This window comes from Aplidium turbinatum, chromosome 11, assembly GCF_918807975.1.
Source record: "Aplidium turbinatum chromosome 11, kaAplTurb1.1, whole genome shotgun sequence".
Classification (NCBI taxonomy): domain Eukaryota; kingdom Metazoa; phylum Chordata; class Ascidiacea; order Aplousobranchia; family Polyclinidae; genus Aplidium; species Aplidium turbinatum.
In genome coordinates, this window is record NC_137482.1 from 4912193 (window position 1) to 4929746 (window position 17554).

At 37.3% G+C, this 17554-nt stretch overlaps 1 protein-coding gene across 1 annotated transcript; it reads left to right on the forward strand.

Moving 5' to 3' along the window:
- The first annotated feature begins 6990 nt into the window (after positions 1-6990).
- LOC145779345 (multiple inositol polyphosphate phosphatase 1-like) lies at positions 6991-17393 on the forward strand. The gene is made up of 11 exons (XM_082590908.1): positions 6991-7132; positions 9910-10024; positions 10407-10547; positions 11446-11590; positions 12486-12590; positions 13263-13401; positions 13537-13643; positions 14056-14168; positions 15349-15485; positions 15814-15948; positions 16121-17393. Exons 1-11 carry the CDS (start codon positions 7059-7061, stop codon positions 16359-16361), a joined length of 1452 nt encoding a protein of 483 aa, XP_082447034.1. The 5' UTR covers positions 6991-7058; the 3' UTR covers positions 16362-17393.
- The last annotated feature ends 161 nt before the right edge of the window (positions 17394-17554 follow it).

A 17554-nucleotide genomic window follows, 5' to 3' on the forward strand; every position in this document is an offset into this window, starting at 1 on the left:
GTGGAAACGGCAATAGGGCCGTAGGCCTACATCGAAGCCCTTGATTTGGTTCAAATTGAGCTTGATCGAAGATCGACCAGGCGGATCTGCTTACAGTAGCCAACAAAGAGAAGGCCCTTCTGAGCTGTGCAAACGGTGAGGAAAGATCTGATACTGAGATCAGCTTACCCGATGCCATCAGAAAAGATAGCCTACAAACGGAACTTACTTTGCTCAGCGATGTTATGTGGAAAATCCGCGAACTCCGTTCAAAAGGTTGCTGAAATACTATCGCAACTACACCCTCAAACACGAGACCTTTTCAAAGAAACGAGAAAATTCGTGGAGCTCTGCCTTTGCCTCCCGTTTTGAGCTGCATCATCAAAAAGTTCTTTTTCTGCTCTAGACGCCTGAAAACGTGGTGGAGAAGCTCAATGACACAAAAAAGACTTACTCATCTTGCGTTGATGCATGTCCACCAATACACTGTCGATGTCAAAGAACTCATGACACAGTTCATACAGAAAACACTTGAGCGAAAATCAATCTTCGGAAGCTTGTGAAAGCTCATTTCCACAAACCGTTCTTTCCATATCACTTTCTAATTTATTTGTTTTCATTTTAATTTCCTGAACAGCAGCTTTGTTTTTGCCGCTTTTCATTTGTTGGCAATTCCACATAAGGGGGTCTGGGGGGGAAGCCCCCCAGAAGCTGACAGCACTACGACAGCTTCAGCCCCCCCTAGAGAAAAATAGTTCCCGCGCCACTGAACATAGGCTACTTTTATTTGAAATGCTGGTATATCGAAGGGGTGTCAGTCAATAAAAATCTTAATTTTTACGTAGGTATTTCTTTTAACTTAAAAAATTTACTGGGACTTCTTTCATAATGTGCAATTCGAGCTACACGCTCCTGGAAATTAAAGTTCCCACTAAACACGATGCATGTAAAAAAAGTAGTCAAATAATTTAGGGATCATCTTTTTCGGCGGATAGCGGAAAATATGCAAAAACAGATATTAGATATTATAGACGGATATATCAGATTGAGAGCAGTGATTTTTGCTTTGCCAGATTCAGAGGATCGGCGCGGGTTGTTCAAATCAAACTTCAAACTCCAAATTGTTTTTTAACAGCAATATGCTACTTTGCTATTTGCTTAGATCTTGCTACGGAAAATATTATGATATTGGTAGCTGTTAGGACAATATGTTTTTTTGTATTTAAAAGTAATTTATTTTATTTTTTTATTTATTTATTTGCATCAGACTCAAGATGGTCCATATTACACAATCATACATAAATGTAGAAGCAAAGCAGATACTCAACTCCGAAGAGCTGAGTCGTAATGCAATATATACAAAGATTGATAACAAAGAATAAATACATTGCATTAAATACATACAAAGATTGAATACATTGCAGTTGCACTGTACTGGTTGTTTCTATTCCGTGAATATTGTGACTAAGGATAGCATTTTGACTTTAGTGACAGATAGCCTACACCGTATTACCTACTTTACTAAAGTACCTAAACACTAGGGTGCATCATCTCCCCCTTATTTTGGAAATTGAATTTGTTCCATTGATAAATGGTGTCCATTTAAGGTAAAATGACACCAAAAAAATTTTGGTGGTCAGGGGACCCTCCCTACCACCACCTCCTGACCCCCCTAAATCGGCTTTTCAAAAATCGCCATAACTCAAAAACCAAACAAGATAGACATATGTTGTTTGGTACCAAATTTGTTGTACCTACTTGATTTAATTCAAATCTGCAGAAAAAAACTACGTTTAAAGAGTCTCACGAATTAGTTTCTTAGGAGGCTACCAGCACAGATGTGTAAATAATTGTAGTGTACAAGAAAACTCACATGCAACAAGCAGTTGATAACTTGTGCTATTTACTTTGAGGTTTGTACTAATTTACAGCAGACACAGTGACCATAATTACTGACATAATTTCTCCATAATGCAATTTCCATTGATGTGATTAGCTAAGTGATAGGGCAGTGATATCATTTCAGTCCTCCCACATTTCAGTTGGAATTATTTCTTGACTTTGTATTTTGTTCTCCCAGCAGTAAGCCATGTTGTTAACATAAAGTTAAATTCCAGTCAGTTAGATTTTCATGTTAATCAGTGATGTTTAGGTATATACCAGTACTAGTTATTTAGAAAGTATTATAACAATACAGTATAATATAACGTTTTTTCATTAACAGAACTAGTTGCTATAAAGTATCTTATTATCTAATTGCTATAAAGTATCCTATTTCTAGTGCTTAGTTCAGTACAGACTTGAGTGTTTGCTTAGTTAAGCTGTGCATCATGGCTTCTATGAGAGCATCAGCTGTTGATATGAATGCACTCGGTGGGACTATTTGGAGCTCATTATAGTCTTCTCTAGGTATGTCATTGTTATCTTTTTTTGTAAGCAGCTGAGTAGCAAGATCTGTGGGCATCTTTTTTTAATACATTTAGAAAATTTATTCCGTCAGGTGAAATGCAGTCAGGTTCATTTAAGCAAGGAGGAAGGCACAAACTGTTCTTGAGACACATGACTAATTGACTAAAGTAAGTTCGAAAGTTTTTAAGCATTGTAATTTCTGGAGACATGGAGGTTTTGATTCACAATACGTCAAACACACTGCCAACAATCAGCTCTCCAATGTGCTTTCTGCAGGCACACCATAGCAGTGGCTTGTCTAATCTGTTTTGCAGCTCCACACAGCCTCCTGATCACAGACCAGTGTTTGTAGATGTGGTATCGAAAACCATACTTACAGCCCCATCTAAAGAACAGTTCCGGTCACTTAGTAAGTCAGAAGTGAAGTCCCCAACAATACTCCCAACTGACTGCTCATCGTCGGGGCTAAACGTTGGCACACCAAGCCGTTTGGTCTCAAGATCTGTTGATATCAAAACTGGCATTATTTCATCCTTCTTATACTTGTCTTGAAATAGTGGAAGCAGCTTGGAATCCCAATGTATGTTATACAACAACAGTGGTGTCCAGTCTTCTTTGATGATTTCCGACATGCTATAATTCTTTTGTATCAATCACATGCCGTGTATGACAATGCAAATTTTGATAACAACTAAGAATCAGTGAGCTCTTCTGTTCCTGAGTATGTGCATTCCATTCATGAAGCTTTGTAGAAAAGCTGATCCAGCTGCTGGTGAAATCCCGCATCTCGCCATAACTTCAACAACTGAATTTCTTGCCAGGATATTATAAGGCACATCCAGAAGTGCACCAGTTTTCAATGTTCTCCTGTGTGCATCTGATTCTGTGCTACAGCTTTGCACATTATCATCCCCTGATGTTGCACTGTCAGACGTTTATGATAACCAGGAAAAAATGTCTGAAGGCACCTTTTCAAACTGACTTCTCAGTGCATTAACTGCAGCATTCCTTCTTTGATTTAGTCTTTTTGTGCTGTTTTTGCTTACTTTTTACAAAATTTGATCGGTCATAACTTCCAATAGTTGCTGAATGATCCCCAAACATCGAAATCAAGAAATTTCTATCAGCATCAAATGGAAATGGCTTGGTTAATGCATCAGCTGTTGTAATAATGAAAGTTTTGTTGAAAAAGTCTTCATGCTGTTTCAAGTAATTATGGTCACTGTGTCTGCTGTAAATTAGCACAAACCTCAAAGTAAATAGCACGAGTTATCAACTGCTTGTTGCATGTGAGTTTTCTTGTACACTACAATTATTTACACATCTGTGCTGGTAGCCTCCTAAGAAACTAATTCGTGAGACTTTTTAAATGTAGTTTTTTTCTGCAGATTTGAATTAAATCAAGTAGGTACAGCAAATTTGGTACCAAACAACATATGTCTATCTTGTTTGGTTTTTGAGTTATGGCGATTTTTGAAAAGCCGATTTAGGGGGGTCAGGAGGTGGTGGTAGGGAGGGTCCCCTGACCACCAAAATTTTTTTGGTGTCATTTTACCTTAAATGGACACCATTTATCAATGGAACAAATTCAATTTCCAAAATAAGGGGGAGATGATGCACCCTACTAAACACCTAGGATATTTATGCATGTTTTAATTATTTCAAAATTTTGTAATCTGGGCAACACTAAAAGGCGGAAATAAGCCGAAATACCGTAACTTTAGAATTAAAACAGTCATAGTATTTAATGATCTCACAATTGCTTCTAAATAATAGGCTATCTTTCAATGATATTTCAACATAAGAAAATGTTTGGTATTGAGTTGTGGCTAAAAATCGCATTTCCGCCTTTTTCCTGTTTAAATAAATTTCTTTCAATTTTCGAAATTTACTCCAATAACTGTAGAATTAAAACATATAAAGTATTTAATGACCTCACAATTGCTTCTAAACAATATCTTTCAATGATATTTCAACATAAAAGTAGGTTCGGTGGTGACTGGTGAGTTGTTGTTAAAAATCGCATTTCCGCCTTTTTTCATGTTGCAAGTTCATTTCATGATGAAGTTATCGCTATGTTAAACAATATGGACACCAAGATCGTATTCCGCGTTTTCCACATCGGCATTAAATTGCTACTTCTGCGGACAATACACTATTTCACGCCCGGCTTATTTCCGCCTTTTAGTGTTGCCCATAATCTTTTTATTTTTCATAATCATCCTGGTATTTTGTCAGTGGCGTATTCTGGTTGGTTGAGCAAGGGAAGCAGTAAAACTCGTGGGGAATTATAGCGTGCCAAAAGCATGTGTTTTCTAGGAGGGTCCGGGGGCGTGCCCTTACCGAAATTTTTTTTGCAAAATTACACTCAAATAATGGATTATAATGCATTCTGGAAACACTTTTGAGGTAATATTTGTATGAAATTTATTAGCAGATAAACAGCTAGACTATTAACTTATTAAAGATAGCTCTTACACAAGAATGGGCAAAAATACGGCTAAAACTAGAGATCATCAAACACTCAGCTACAGCTACCTACTGCTAAAGTAGCTTAAGCCAGAATTCATTTCAGTCAAGTCAATTCTAGCCTAGACTTCAGATATCCTGTCTTATGCCAAAGTCTATCCAGCCAGGATATATAACGGTGTAAAGCCAACATTTGACTCTTTGTGTCTTCTTACTGCATTTGCCTTCAGGAACATGATTTTCTTTGAAGAGGCCTACACAAGAGAAGACAACATCTCTTTAGTTTTGGTTAACCTGGTTTAGTAAATTTGTTATTTGCCAGTTAGCCTACTCAACAATGAACTTTGTGTAGTTAAATAGTAGGCGACAAAGAAGGTGAGCTAAATTTTATAGGACCTCAATTATATACAGTAGCTGGCATACAGCTCAGAAATACTTTTTTTTGGCAAATTATATTCAAGTTTAAAGCAGCTAAAACCATGATTGAATTGATTTTTTACATTTGCTAATTGTAGATTGTTTATACTGTTGTAGTTGTGAGTAATAAGGTTCCATTATATAATATGTTTTTTTTTGTGTTGGAATTTAAAAATTCTCTAATTTTTTTTCTCTCATAAAGAATGAGGTCATATTTGCCCATATGTTCGCTCCAGTTCCAGTTTACCTAGTCAATTTTTGTTTTTGTGTGGGCTACAATAGTTGTTAACTAGGGAAATGACTAATTTTTCACTGTGTACAAACTTGTAAGGATGATGTTTGTAACAATTTAGGATAACGACTTTTAAAGAAAGCATCTTATTGACTTATATTTTTAGATTTGCACTATTTTCCTTTTAAGTTTGTGATTTCTTGATGCATGTGCAAACTTACATTTGCAAAATTATATGCTTAGCTTGTGACGTCATGCATAGGTGTCGATTTTTCCCTAGAAGAGAGGAATTCTGGGTGGGCGAGAATTTTCAAACGGATTTCATTGAATGTGTATGTTCGCAAATTCGCAATGGTTCGTCTTTCTCACAAAGACTGCGTTTAGTGTCGCTGCAGCAATTAAGCTTTAATAGGTTTGATGTTTGCTTTCTTGCGCCTTGCGATCTTATGAGCGCTGCTAAACTAAACAAACTTCTTTTATGTTTTCCTTTGCGACCTAAGAAGCGCGTGGCTCGTGACCTGTAATCTTTAAAGTGGCGCCTTCGGATTTGCCACAAAATGTTCGGACAGGTGACTGCTGACTGAACCTTCCCGAGCCGGAAGATGATCCGGCAACATGCTAACGTCAAATGGAGCGTGTAGATTTCCATGGCTCATGCTGTCTTCTACAACTACCTGTGCATTGCCAAGACATTGACTTCACCACTGCTTTCTCATCAATGTCATCTCTACGTTCATTTGTGCTGGACGCGCTTCTTTAGCGTTATCATCATATCGACACCTTTTGGAAGCTAGTTTTAAGAATGCGCAAATAGATGTTTCACTTTGCTTCATGTTTAACTTTTCAATAATGAAATGACAACATCGCGGTCATCGCGCGGTGCTCCAATTTATACCCAGCAACAAGTTTGTGAGGAAAGATTTGTAAAAAGCGATTGTTTCAGTATATACGTCTTTAGTTTGTATCGGTTATTTTATTGTCATGTTAATTATGATGTCATATTCATATTCCCTTACGGTGACCCGGAACTGAAGTTTGATTGTGACGTAACGAAAGTGAGACCATTTGGAGAAAAGATCAAACGTGGCTTTTTCTCACCAGGATTTGCCAGCGTGTGGCAGTTGCCGTAGCAACAACAATGCAGTGAGTACCGCCTTTTTAGCGAGAGACATATAGCGTAAAACAAGAAGTTGCGCTGCAGTTGGTTGGATAATTCAGCGTTTAACAAAAACGGAAATAATTGTAACGAACACTTCATAAGTGTCATGAAAATAGGGTGGACAAAACATATTTCGCCCACCCTCCTTTTACGGCAGGGTGGGCGGCGCCCACCCGGCCAACCCTATTTCGACGCCTATGACGTCATGCTAAAGTGATGAAAGGCAAACATAACCTTAGACAAACTAATGGACCTTGTCATTGATATTTTGTGGATGAAACTTTTTAATATTGTTACCAATTGTTTATATTTTAAAGCTAGGAATTGCATTATACATGCTTTGCAAGAAAGGCTTTAGTGTGCCAAATTTCACTCTTTGATTTAGGTTAAAAGATGTCATATTTGTTGCACTTGCAAACTCTAATGATCTTTTGCTCTGTGGGATGTCTGTCCGCATTTTTACATGAGTAAGTTTGGCACTGAAAAGTGGTGTTTGATTCAAGCATCCATTTTGGATTGTTATAGTTTATAGCCTAGCTTACATATTGTCACGTTGATGTAAAGGTTGTTTGGTTTTTCTCGAAATCACTTGTTTGTTTACAGCCATTATCATCTAATATCTCAAAAAATTTTTCAACAAAACCCCACTCATCCTTTCTTATGCAACCCACTTAAAAAGCATCCCATTTTTGGCCTTGTTCAAATCATTTTTGCATGTGTACCTCTAGGGATGGGCTATTTAGAATATCGAATTTGAATCGATTCGAATTCTAAACTAATTGAATAATTCGAATCCTAAATCGGATTCAGTATCTACTTTATAAATATTTTTTCATTTCAAATTTATGTTATTCATCACTGCAATGCATACAAGCAGCCCAACGAATGCATTACACAAGCACTGAGCACAAACACGCTGATTGGCATCACACTTGCCAGTTTTTAGGTTTTCCATGCAGAATTGTGATTATCTTGTTTAGGAGTTGCAAGACGCGAGTATGTGCCTGAGATTTTGTCTCCATATGACTTGAACTTCTTCACTTAGCATTTTTATTGCGTTTAGTTGATGTAATTTTGCATTTTTCTGGCGAATTCTTGAGATCAAAATTTTGAGAGTACAGTAGAACTTGGATAACTCGTCTTCGGAAAACTCGTCAGTTTTCCCAAGTCGTCAATGATTGCCAGGTCCTGGCAGAAAGCCTATCTTTTGTACACAATCAAGTTCGGTTAAGTGGTCATCGCATAATTTGTCAATTTGATTATGTTGTCACTGTTTTTCTTCCCCTGGGACGTAAAATTCGTCTAAGTTGTCATCCACCCAAATGCTGACATGGCATTTACAGACTCTTTCGAGACAAAAGTACTGCGCTAAGACGTGTGCACGCACACACTCTATCGGGGGGGGAGGGGGCAGACACACATGCGATCAGTATATTGGCCTGGTCGATTGCGGGTGTACGCGCATGTGCTCTGTTGCCGATAAGAGAAACGCTGTTCAGTATGTGCATGGTTCGTGCGAAGACAACGAAGAAGATGATGGTTAAGAGGAAGTGCCACCTCCATCTACAAAAGAAGCTTTGCAGATGGTTGGAAAGCTCCAACACTATGTGTTATGCCAAGAAGACAGTGGTGAATTCGCAAGCTCAGGATCAAAAATGCATGACTACTTGGTTGACAAGACACTTGCAAGCAAAACGCAGTCAAACATATCTGTGTTCTTCAGTTAAGCTGTTAAGTGTGTTGTTACTGTACTGTACTTTATTGTGCACCATAATTAAATTTTTTTCTCGCTTTCCTCTTCGTCTCACTTTACCACTATCGCATTTAATTAGGTCGCAGATAGGGATGGGCAAAATAGAAGAATAAACTATTCTAGAATTATTCTAGAATAATTTTTCGAATTTAGAATTTCGAATACCTATTCTAGAATAATCTTTTTTAATTTCAGAAAATGTCAAAAAGCTTTGTTTTTATCATGGTTTTATTGAAGACGCATAATTGAAAAGTGGTAACGAAACGAAAAACAACAGTAACTGCCTAGGAAAGCAAGTCTTTGTTGCGATGCAGGAGTGGCTGAATAGTAAATACTTCCTGGCAAGATCAAACCACAGCAGGAACTTTTCTTTTTTTTGTTCCACCATTCACTTGCAGTCTTGCATCGCTGTTTGGCACTTTTGCCTTAAGGTACGATCGGATTTCCTCGGCAGCTGAAAGCTGTTCATTGTTGTCGTTACTAGATGCTAAAGTATTTGTAGCTTCAACACAGGAGCTATCATCCATTTCATTGAGCATGCATTGTTGTGGAACTTCCGACACTAGGTGTAGCGGTAGCCTCATCCAGAGTTGAATTGTGCTCCATGCTTCGTACGATAAAAATAAATGCAAATCCACAGCACAAGGGTCTTCCGACGTCCACAAACCGCACTGGTAGAGAGCTGGCTAGCCGTTTTCGCTAGAGCGAAGAGCTATCGCTGAGCCGAATGTAATTGATCAGCGAAAAATCGATAAAAAATTTTGGTAGTTGGAAAAGGGGATTTATTAATTTCGCTTTGGAAAATTCGATTCGAAATGTCATTTCAATTCGAATAATTAGATATTCGGATTGCAACTATTCGAAATTCTATGTTGCCCATCCCTAGTCGCAGAGCACTATGAAATTAATGCGACACAAAACAATGGCAAAATTTAGCTGTTTGCATTGGTCATCAGTTCGTGTAAGTCGTCACTTTTTCTGTTCCCCCTGCGGTGACGAGTTATCCAAGTTCTACTGTAGTTGCATACAGATATCCTCAGATATTTTGTTTGGTATCTGCTTCATTTTCTTTGGTAGAAATATATCGAATCTGGTTCGATATTCTAGATTCGATATAATTATTCTAGAATATTTTCAAATCCTCAACTATTCGAAAATGCCTATCCCTATTTCTTATGTATATATCTCATACTGTAAGAAATGTCACAACTATAAACCCCATGTGGCGATTTAACAATTTGTGTTTATTATGTTGGCATAGCAACAAGGTTTTAAAAGTTGAATGCATTCTTATTTTACCATTTTCTTTTATCTTTCACTAAACATTAAGGAATCAATGCCATTAAGTAAATGTATACTGTATGGTAGCCTACCAGTAGTCAGTACACTACATATATGTTAGAACAATGCAAAATATGTCATGATCACAATGTTTTCGAAAGCCTGCCTAACTCTTATTTGTAAAATACTTATTACCTTTTATTTATTTAGAGATATTGGAGTGGGTTGGGCATATGATTATTTGGCAACAAAATCGTCATATTTTTCTCGTCCTAAAATAAGTGCTCACGATGCTATAGTGTGGCGGAAAGAAAACATTACTCAGGTGGAATATAATAAATTGAAGAAATATACAGGATCATAGGCTACTTCACAAAATAAATTTAATGTTTATTTATAGTGATGGTGATTGAAGATGTGACAGTGTGGTTTGTTTGAGATATAATTAGTCACTATTATTTTTGACTTTGTAATTGTTACTTGTATCAGGGCTGTGAAGTCTGACTCGCAGAGGTTTTGGCATGCCCAGAGTTGGTCAGTTATAAACTGAGGTGTCGGAGTCATATTTTTTGTCTGACTTTGCAGCCCTGGCTTGTATGTCATGTCAGGCTATTGTTCAAAACTTTATCAAGTCAAAATTTTTCTTTGTAGAGAACTATTTAAATTATAGCAAAAGATGTTTAAAGAAAGTATAATTCACATTTCAGGGATTTGAACCATTTCACATTGATTTTTTATATCGTCATGGTACTCGATATCCTAGTAATGATAAATTGATTGCATGGAAGCAAAGGTTGGACAAGTTGCAACAATTCGATAAAAGTCGTAAGCTCAAGGAAACATTGGAGGTGATACTATTACTAACTTCACCTTATTACAATTAAACATTCTTGTATACTTATGCTTAAGTTTACAATTATTACAGTTTTTATGCAGTGTATAAGCATAGCACCAAAAGCATACCGTCATATTCTTAATTGTTTATTGCACTGCTCTGCAGTACTGGGAAGGTTGATGATGTACCATCATTCATTTCCTAGTTCTTCAGCAAACTCAGGTTGCTCTTTTTTGCATTTGATGATGTTGAAGCGATGTAAAAAGGTAAAATAATATTTACTAGATCTGGTGCATTAAAGTTTAGAAATAATATCATGAGATTAACAAAATGTTGCAGTATTGAAAGTAACCTTTTTTTAAAAAGACAAGCTAAATTAGATATGGAACTTGGTAAAAATCATTAGCTCTAGATGCTCTATCAGTCTATAAAAACTTTGTAGACATGACAGGCCGCAGTTCTGGTTCGAGCGTTTAGTTTGCTGTGAAACTCATCAATGTAAACTAATAGACTATAGTACCAAGATACCATAATTGATCAGTGCACCATTTTACCAATAAAGTTACAGTATCAATCATGATACAGTAGCACATAGCAGTGCATCAAAAGTCTCTCCAAAGACCTCTCCCCAGCCTTGCTTATGTTTTTGGACATCAAAGAGATTTGACAGTTGACCTCACGTTTACCATACTTGAAAATATATCAGCATGTACTTATGACAATATAAATTATGGTACAACTAAAAATTAAAGTTATACCGTGGCTACTTTGATAATAGCCATTTGATTTACTTGAAGTTGGCTTGCAATACATACCTAGTACCTACTCATTTTGTGGTACTGTAATAACACTATTCTTTGCAGAACCTCATTTTCTATCAACTCCAATTTCCAAGCTTTTTTTTATTGCAGTTATGGGATAGATATTTTCCGCCTCATTACAGTTATGCCTTGCATAGGAAAGGATGGTTTGAGATGGGTGTTCTGGCAGATAAGTTGTTTGAAAAATCAAGTCAGATTTTTAACCACATATTTGCCAATCAAAAGCTTAATACAGGTGGAATAGACAGTTATTTTATTACAAACTCACAGTTCGTCCAGAAGGTAGGGTCTGATGGGACACTGACAGTGCTTTTTATTCTCAAGCATTTCTTGAGGCATGCTGAGTCGCTGACAGCTGAGTTATACTGTATATATTTGGTTTGTGCCATGATATCCTTATCATTTTGTTATTTGAGTTCAAAGAGAGGCCAGTGCTGCACTAAACCTTGAAAATGAGTAAATAAATTATAAGGTATATTCTTTTCAAAAAGTATCTTTGAAGCATTAAATTTGATTTTTGAGTGGAAAGGAAGCTGTTACATGGAATAGTTGTAGGTAACATCGTTGAACTTGGGAGCTATGTCTCATTGGTCCCCGAAATCTGTTCCATCAGTTTGTTACATCAAGGTCTAAATTACCAAAAGTACATCCAAAAACTTTCACAAACGTGCAATCGTGCATTTGATAACAAAAAATTTGTTACACATTTTTCCATTAATTTACATTGTGAAGTTGCACGTTTATAATGCTAAAAAGTTTTAAGCTATTAACCGATAAAAATCTACAACCAATGATGTTGAAATTTCCCATCAGTCCCAACCTTATCAATCAGATTTTTAATGTATCACTTCTTGTAGCAATGCAAACTGTATTTTTTAAAAAGATAAGCCTACTTCTTTCTATTGTATGTTTTTCCAGTCAGCTTGTAGCCTATGCGTATCATGCATATAACATCGTACACCGCCTCCTTTTCTTTCAAGTTTTAAAATGTTAAACTTTAAAAAGGTTCTTCTATAGACCAGTCTAGGACACATTCACTTGACGAACGCTATTATGATGCAACTGCTTCTGCCAGAGTGATCACCGCTACTTACCAAAGTTGTGATAAGTATCGCCGTGTTTGTATTTAGGTACCAAGTTTACAATATTAGCCAGTCCAAAAGCAAGAGTTCTTGCCAGTGCCAATTCATTTCTCACAAGGCTAAGATGTATATCGGAAACTTCCACAGACAAAGGTGACATTTTGTTTGATGATAGTTTGACACAACTGTTTGTGTCATAATCTTATATTGTGTTTACAAATATCTGTACAGTAAATTAATTGAAAAAGTCACTTTGGAAACTGAATTACCTGATTGTTTTGCAGCCTAGTTAGAGATTGTGACAGTTTTAATCTTGGTAGCTTGACGGAAACTGTTTCATTTAAATATACTGTATTCTCTAAAATAGTGGAAATTAATTGCTCAGCAACCCAAACCTGGATTTAATGCGGCGACGCGTCATTAAAAAGCAACCCGTAGTTATAAGATTGTTGATTATGTGAATCATTTCTCCATTTTGCTGCAAAGCAACCCGGTCTTCATTCCGAAATGTAAACAGAGACTTGAACTGACATCGGCAGATGTAAATGTTTATGCGGCACTAAGCGTATTCCTAAGGAAAAGTCGAAAGTACGAACGGCAGCAAATGGTACAACATCCGCTCGAACGCTCAGACCTGTAAGATAAATGCTCTGTACAAGACTCGATTGAGTTTGATGATAGCTTAGACTCATAAAGTAAGAGCTTGCGGGTGTTATTCTGGGCCACGGCTGTCTGACCCACGAAATAGATTTAAGCATTACATTTTTCTTCGCTTGTGCCTCTGCGGCAAGTATATTTTTTTTCATTTGATTCATATTTCACCAGACAAACAGTTTTGCAGCCGTTTTCAAGAGAACAAAGTTTTGCTGAATGCTCAACATGACGAAGGTGATGTCGTCATATACGGGGGTTTCCCCGTGACCATCAATCGGAAACTACTTCGAACCTTTGACTCATGCAAAAAGTAAATTGCTTCTTTGCACATTATTTATTAATCTTGTTATATTCGGTTGAAGTATCTTTAGTAATTCGTCACATAGAATAAGCTTATTTATATATTTATTGGTTACTGACTATACTTATGCGATGGTTTATTTAGGTATACTCTCACAGTTGAACGGAACAGCAGTGCAGAAAGGGAATTTCAAGATTTTTTTAACACCAAAATATTCCACAAAATGAAAACTGAAATATCTAAAAACTTCAGTATGTATTTTAAAGATGTCTTTCTAAGCACGTATACCAGTAGTTTTCCGAGAATATCTTTTTATTTTTCTTCCGCATGAGCACTCACATTCGTGGCCAGTTTGATTTCTTACGCGTAATAATGTCATCTGGATGACCTTTTTGTGCCAAATCTTGTGCTAAGTCTTTAGCTTTCTTATGTCCGCCTTTGTCCAAACCATTCAACCGAGGAAGTTGTTTTGTAGTTTTGTTTTAACATATTTTTACATTTCAATATGTTACTTCGGCTAGTCAAACGAAGGCACGCTGGTCACCAAACGTCCCAACTCACATGCGATAATCTGCGAGGTGTTTCGCTTGATTAATTTATATTTGCTGATATTGCTAGCACAGTTGTGATTGCAATGCGCTTCCAAGTAACGAATTTTTTCAGATACTGGTCTGGATGGTGGCGATGTGGTGTCTCTGTACCAGATCTGTGCATTTGTGGTGTCCATGCATGACAAGGAATCCCTATGCAACTTATTTACGAAGCAGCATTTGGAGGTAATCTATCCCAGCAAGCAGTCAGTCTTATTTTACATTAATTTAGCGTCTGCAGACGTTGAATCAATTTGAAAAGTGCAGACTTGAAAGTTGAGTAGAGTTACGATACAGCACAGACGTGATAATATTAAAACACTTCTAAATCTAACAACCAAAACTTCACTCTGCCAATTTCGGTAAGGGAACGTTCAAATATTACGTAACGCCTTCGAGGGGGAGGGGGGGGGTTTATGCAAAACGTTACGTTAGCGTCACATCGGGGGGAGGGGGTTCAAGCAAAACGTTACGTAACGCTTTCGAGTACGGAATGGTAGTTTTTTGTGCTGAATTCGTAGTGAAAAAGCGTTACATGGGGGAGGGGGGGATTGAAAAAAGCGTTACGTTGGCGTTACATGGGGGAGGAGGGGTCAAAAATTTGGAAAAAAGGCGTTACGTAATATTTGAACGTTCCCTAACCGGCCCTGCGTCAAAAACCTATAAGTATGCGAAACTACCAGGAATAACCTCCCAAGGCTTTGTCAGTCCGAGGATGAAGATTCAAAACCAACCAGAACCAACCAATGGTATATTTGCATTAACCATGAAGCTTTGCCACGACTTTTAAAGGGTGGCGTCGCTGAACTCATAAGGCAATGAAAAATGATATTTTGTATTGTATATTATATAGTTTAGAAAGTGTTCAAATGTCTTCTGACGCTTGAAGTGGTGTTGACGCAATTTTCATGCAGGATTGTGGCTTTTGTGAATAAGCAGAAAATATGTCTTAATTCTACTTGACGTCATACAGGAGTAAGTGGCTTCATATAGTATTTTGTTTCATTGTTGCTTCACGTTTTTTAACTACATGACTATTTTATGAAACTATTGTGGCCATTCATTTTTTTATTCGCATTTAAACTGTGGGGGTCTCATGAAAATTTTTGTTTTCGGACTGAAACTTCTTGGAGACCCTGGCAGTTTCGCATACTTGTAGTGGAGGCTTTAAACCATTGGCGTAGGCCCCGTCACCGAGTGAAGTTTCCCCTTGGTGTATGTGAATTACTCTATCCGCTAGATGTCGCCGAATGGAGAGCTGTCCTTAAATTGCGTTGCTCAAGCGCACACCCCGAGAGTCGAACCAGCGCCGCTTGATCTTGCACTTTTGTCAAGTCGGGCGCTTAACTTGTAATCTCATTGACAGATATTGGAGTATGCATCAGATTTGAAGCATTATTACAAAACAGGCCACGGCCATCAAATCAATTCCCAACTTGCCTGTCATTTGTTGGGTGACGTCATGGCTAAGTTGGATGAAGCAAGAGGTGCTCCCAGCAAAGCGTGAGTTACACTTTGACCCTTATACGGGAATCAGATTATTTTTACCTTTGATATTGTTTGGAGTCAAATTTGACACCCACTGTGTTCACCATTTAAATGATAAGGATTTGCAGTATCTTATTGTTTAGTTGTCGTTGAAGAGAAGTTGTTTCATCGCAGAAGCAGCTTCGAGCAATCAACCACCTTCTCTTCGCTGTTAATTCAAACATAAGACACTTTCAAGCATTCCTTTTTTTATAATTTAGGCTTGGTATGTAGCGATTATGCGATAGCTGCATAGCCGAACTTGGGGCAAGTTTAACTACTCTGTCGTTGCCTGTATTCGCAGACAACATTCAGCTGTTTTGAGATTTGGACATGCAGAGACTTTGATTCCTCTGCTATGCTTGCTTGGCTTATTCAAAGATAATGTGCCTCTGACTTCAAAAAGTTTTCAATTGCACAAAAATGACCGACTGTTCAGGTAATAATTACTTTCACCAACGAATATTGATTTGTGTTTCAGTTATTAGAATCTTTCCTCACTGAGGGTCAGAAAATCTAACGTCCAGTCTTTATACTGTATATAATTCAATGTCTTACTACACGATATATTTATCAAAAGTACAACTGTCCATTTAATCTGTCATTTGCAGAACTGGCACATTCAGCCCATTTGCTGGAAACGTAGGATTTGTTTTGTACAAGGCGACGTTTGAAACTTCAAGACCTTTGAAACTTGCCATCGTTGTCAACGGCCACATGATCAAGCTACCAGCCAGTGACGGATGTTATTTGTGTGACTACGACAAAGTTCGTGGTTGGCTGCTTTCGCTTATGGAAAGCTTTAGTTGTGAAAGTGTGTGCGATGACGCGTCTATCCACGATGAGTTCTGAAAACTGTTTAAACATAAGTTTGCAGGCTTGGCGCTATCATTTTTTTTGAATTGATTCAACGTCTTCGGGCGTTAAACCAATGTAAAAAAGATTGATTTGCTGTCTGGGGGTTCCAAGTTGTACTTTATCGATGTTCAACATTCTGACATTATAAGCATTTAATTACGTGGATCTATCCGGGACTGAAAAGTTTCATAGAAATCATAGTACAGTAGCTGTGTATATAATAGTAAAATGGTTTTTGAACCACTGACGCAGGCCCGGTCAAGATTTGTTCCATTCACTTAAAGTGCGGTTGAGTGGAAAGCTGAGTCCTCGTTTCTCAATTTTTGTGTTTCTTAGTTGGGAATATATTTTTACCCTATAAACGATACGTCTGCTTGTTTTCATCAAGCGTTGCTTTGCTTGCCAATTGCCATGAATAATGTAATGAGGAAACTTGCAATTGACCCAACGGTTGTGAAATGTTTATGGACTGGAACCAGCATTCCCAAGTGGGCTAGATGAAGGTCGGGACCTGTGATCATTAGATAATGAGGGAGGCATGATCCACCCCTTCATTTATAAATTAATTTATTTTACGTTTTTTACATTAGGCTATAATGTTATTTATGGTTGAATAACTTTCCAATCATCCTTTTGTTAAAATTGTACCGAAAATTCAGTGCACATGAGGCTTTGTTGTTTTTTGTGTTGAAAAAGTATTTTTTTAGACTAAATGTGTTTCAAAATAACTGATCTGTAGCGTATTTATGAGATAGCTGAATGGAAATTTTTTGTGTGGGACCTTCAAGCCATGTTACATTGATTACAGCTGTCATCACTTGATTGATTTAATGTTATTTTGCGTTTTTAGGCTAATTGGTGATTCTATTTTTTATTGCTGAGTGCAAGTTACGTAAACTACGTGTGTTAATGTGAAATCGAAAACATGTTCGGAAAAGTAACGTGGGAAATTCAATGTTTCTGACATGAAAAAGGCTGTTTAAGAACTTCTAGATTCTAGAAGAACATCAGTTTATCCGATCGGAAGGTTTGTATTTCATTATGTGTATTTTTATTCGCTGACAATAACCAATGACAATGAAGTAAAGAAGAATCGGTCAAGTAAAAGCGTCATTTTGGAAATGTCAGCCAACCTTTGGATCGGAGAAGGCACATGATGACAACAACCATCTAATGGTATATTAGTG

Excerpts from the sequence above, each read along its gene's own strand:
- LOC145779345 (XM_082590908.1), top strand. The coding sequence starts at position 7,059 with ATGTCATATTTGTTGCACTTGCAAACTCTAATGATCTTTTGCTCTGTG. Across the intron at positions 14,169-15,348 it reads TTACGAAGCAGCATTTGGAG|ATATTGGAGTATGCATCAGA; the intron begins GTAATCTATCCC and ends TCTCATTGACAG. Across the intron at positions 15,486-15,813 it reads AGAGGTGCTCCCAGCAAAGC|ACAACATTCAGCTGTTTTGA; the intron begins GTGAGTTACACT and ends CTGTATTCGCAG.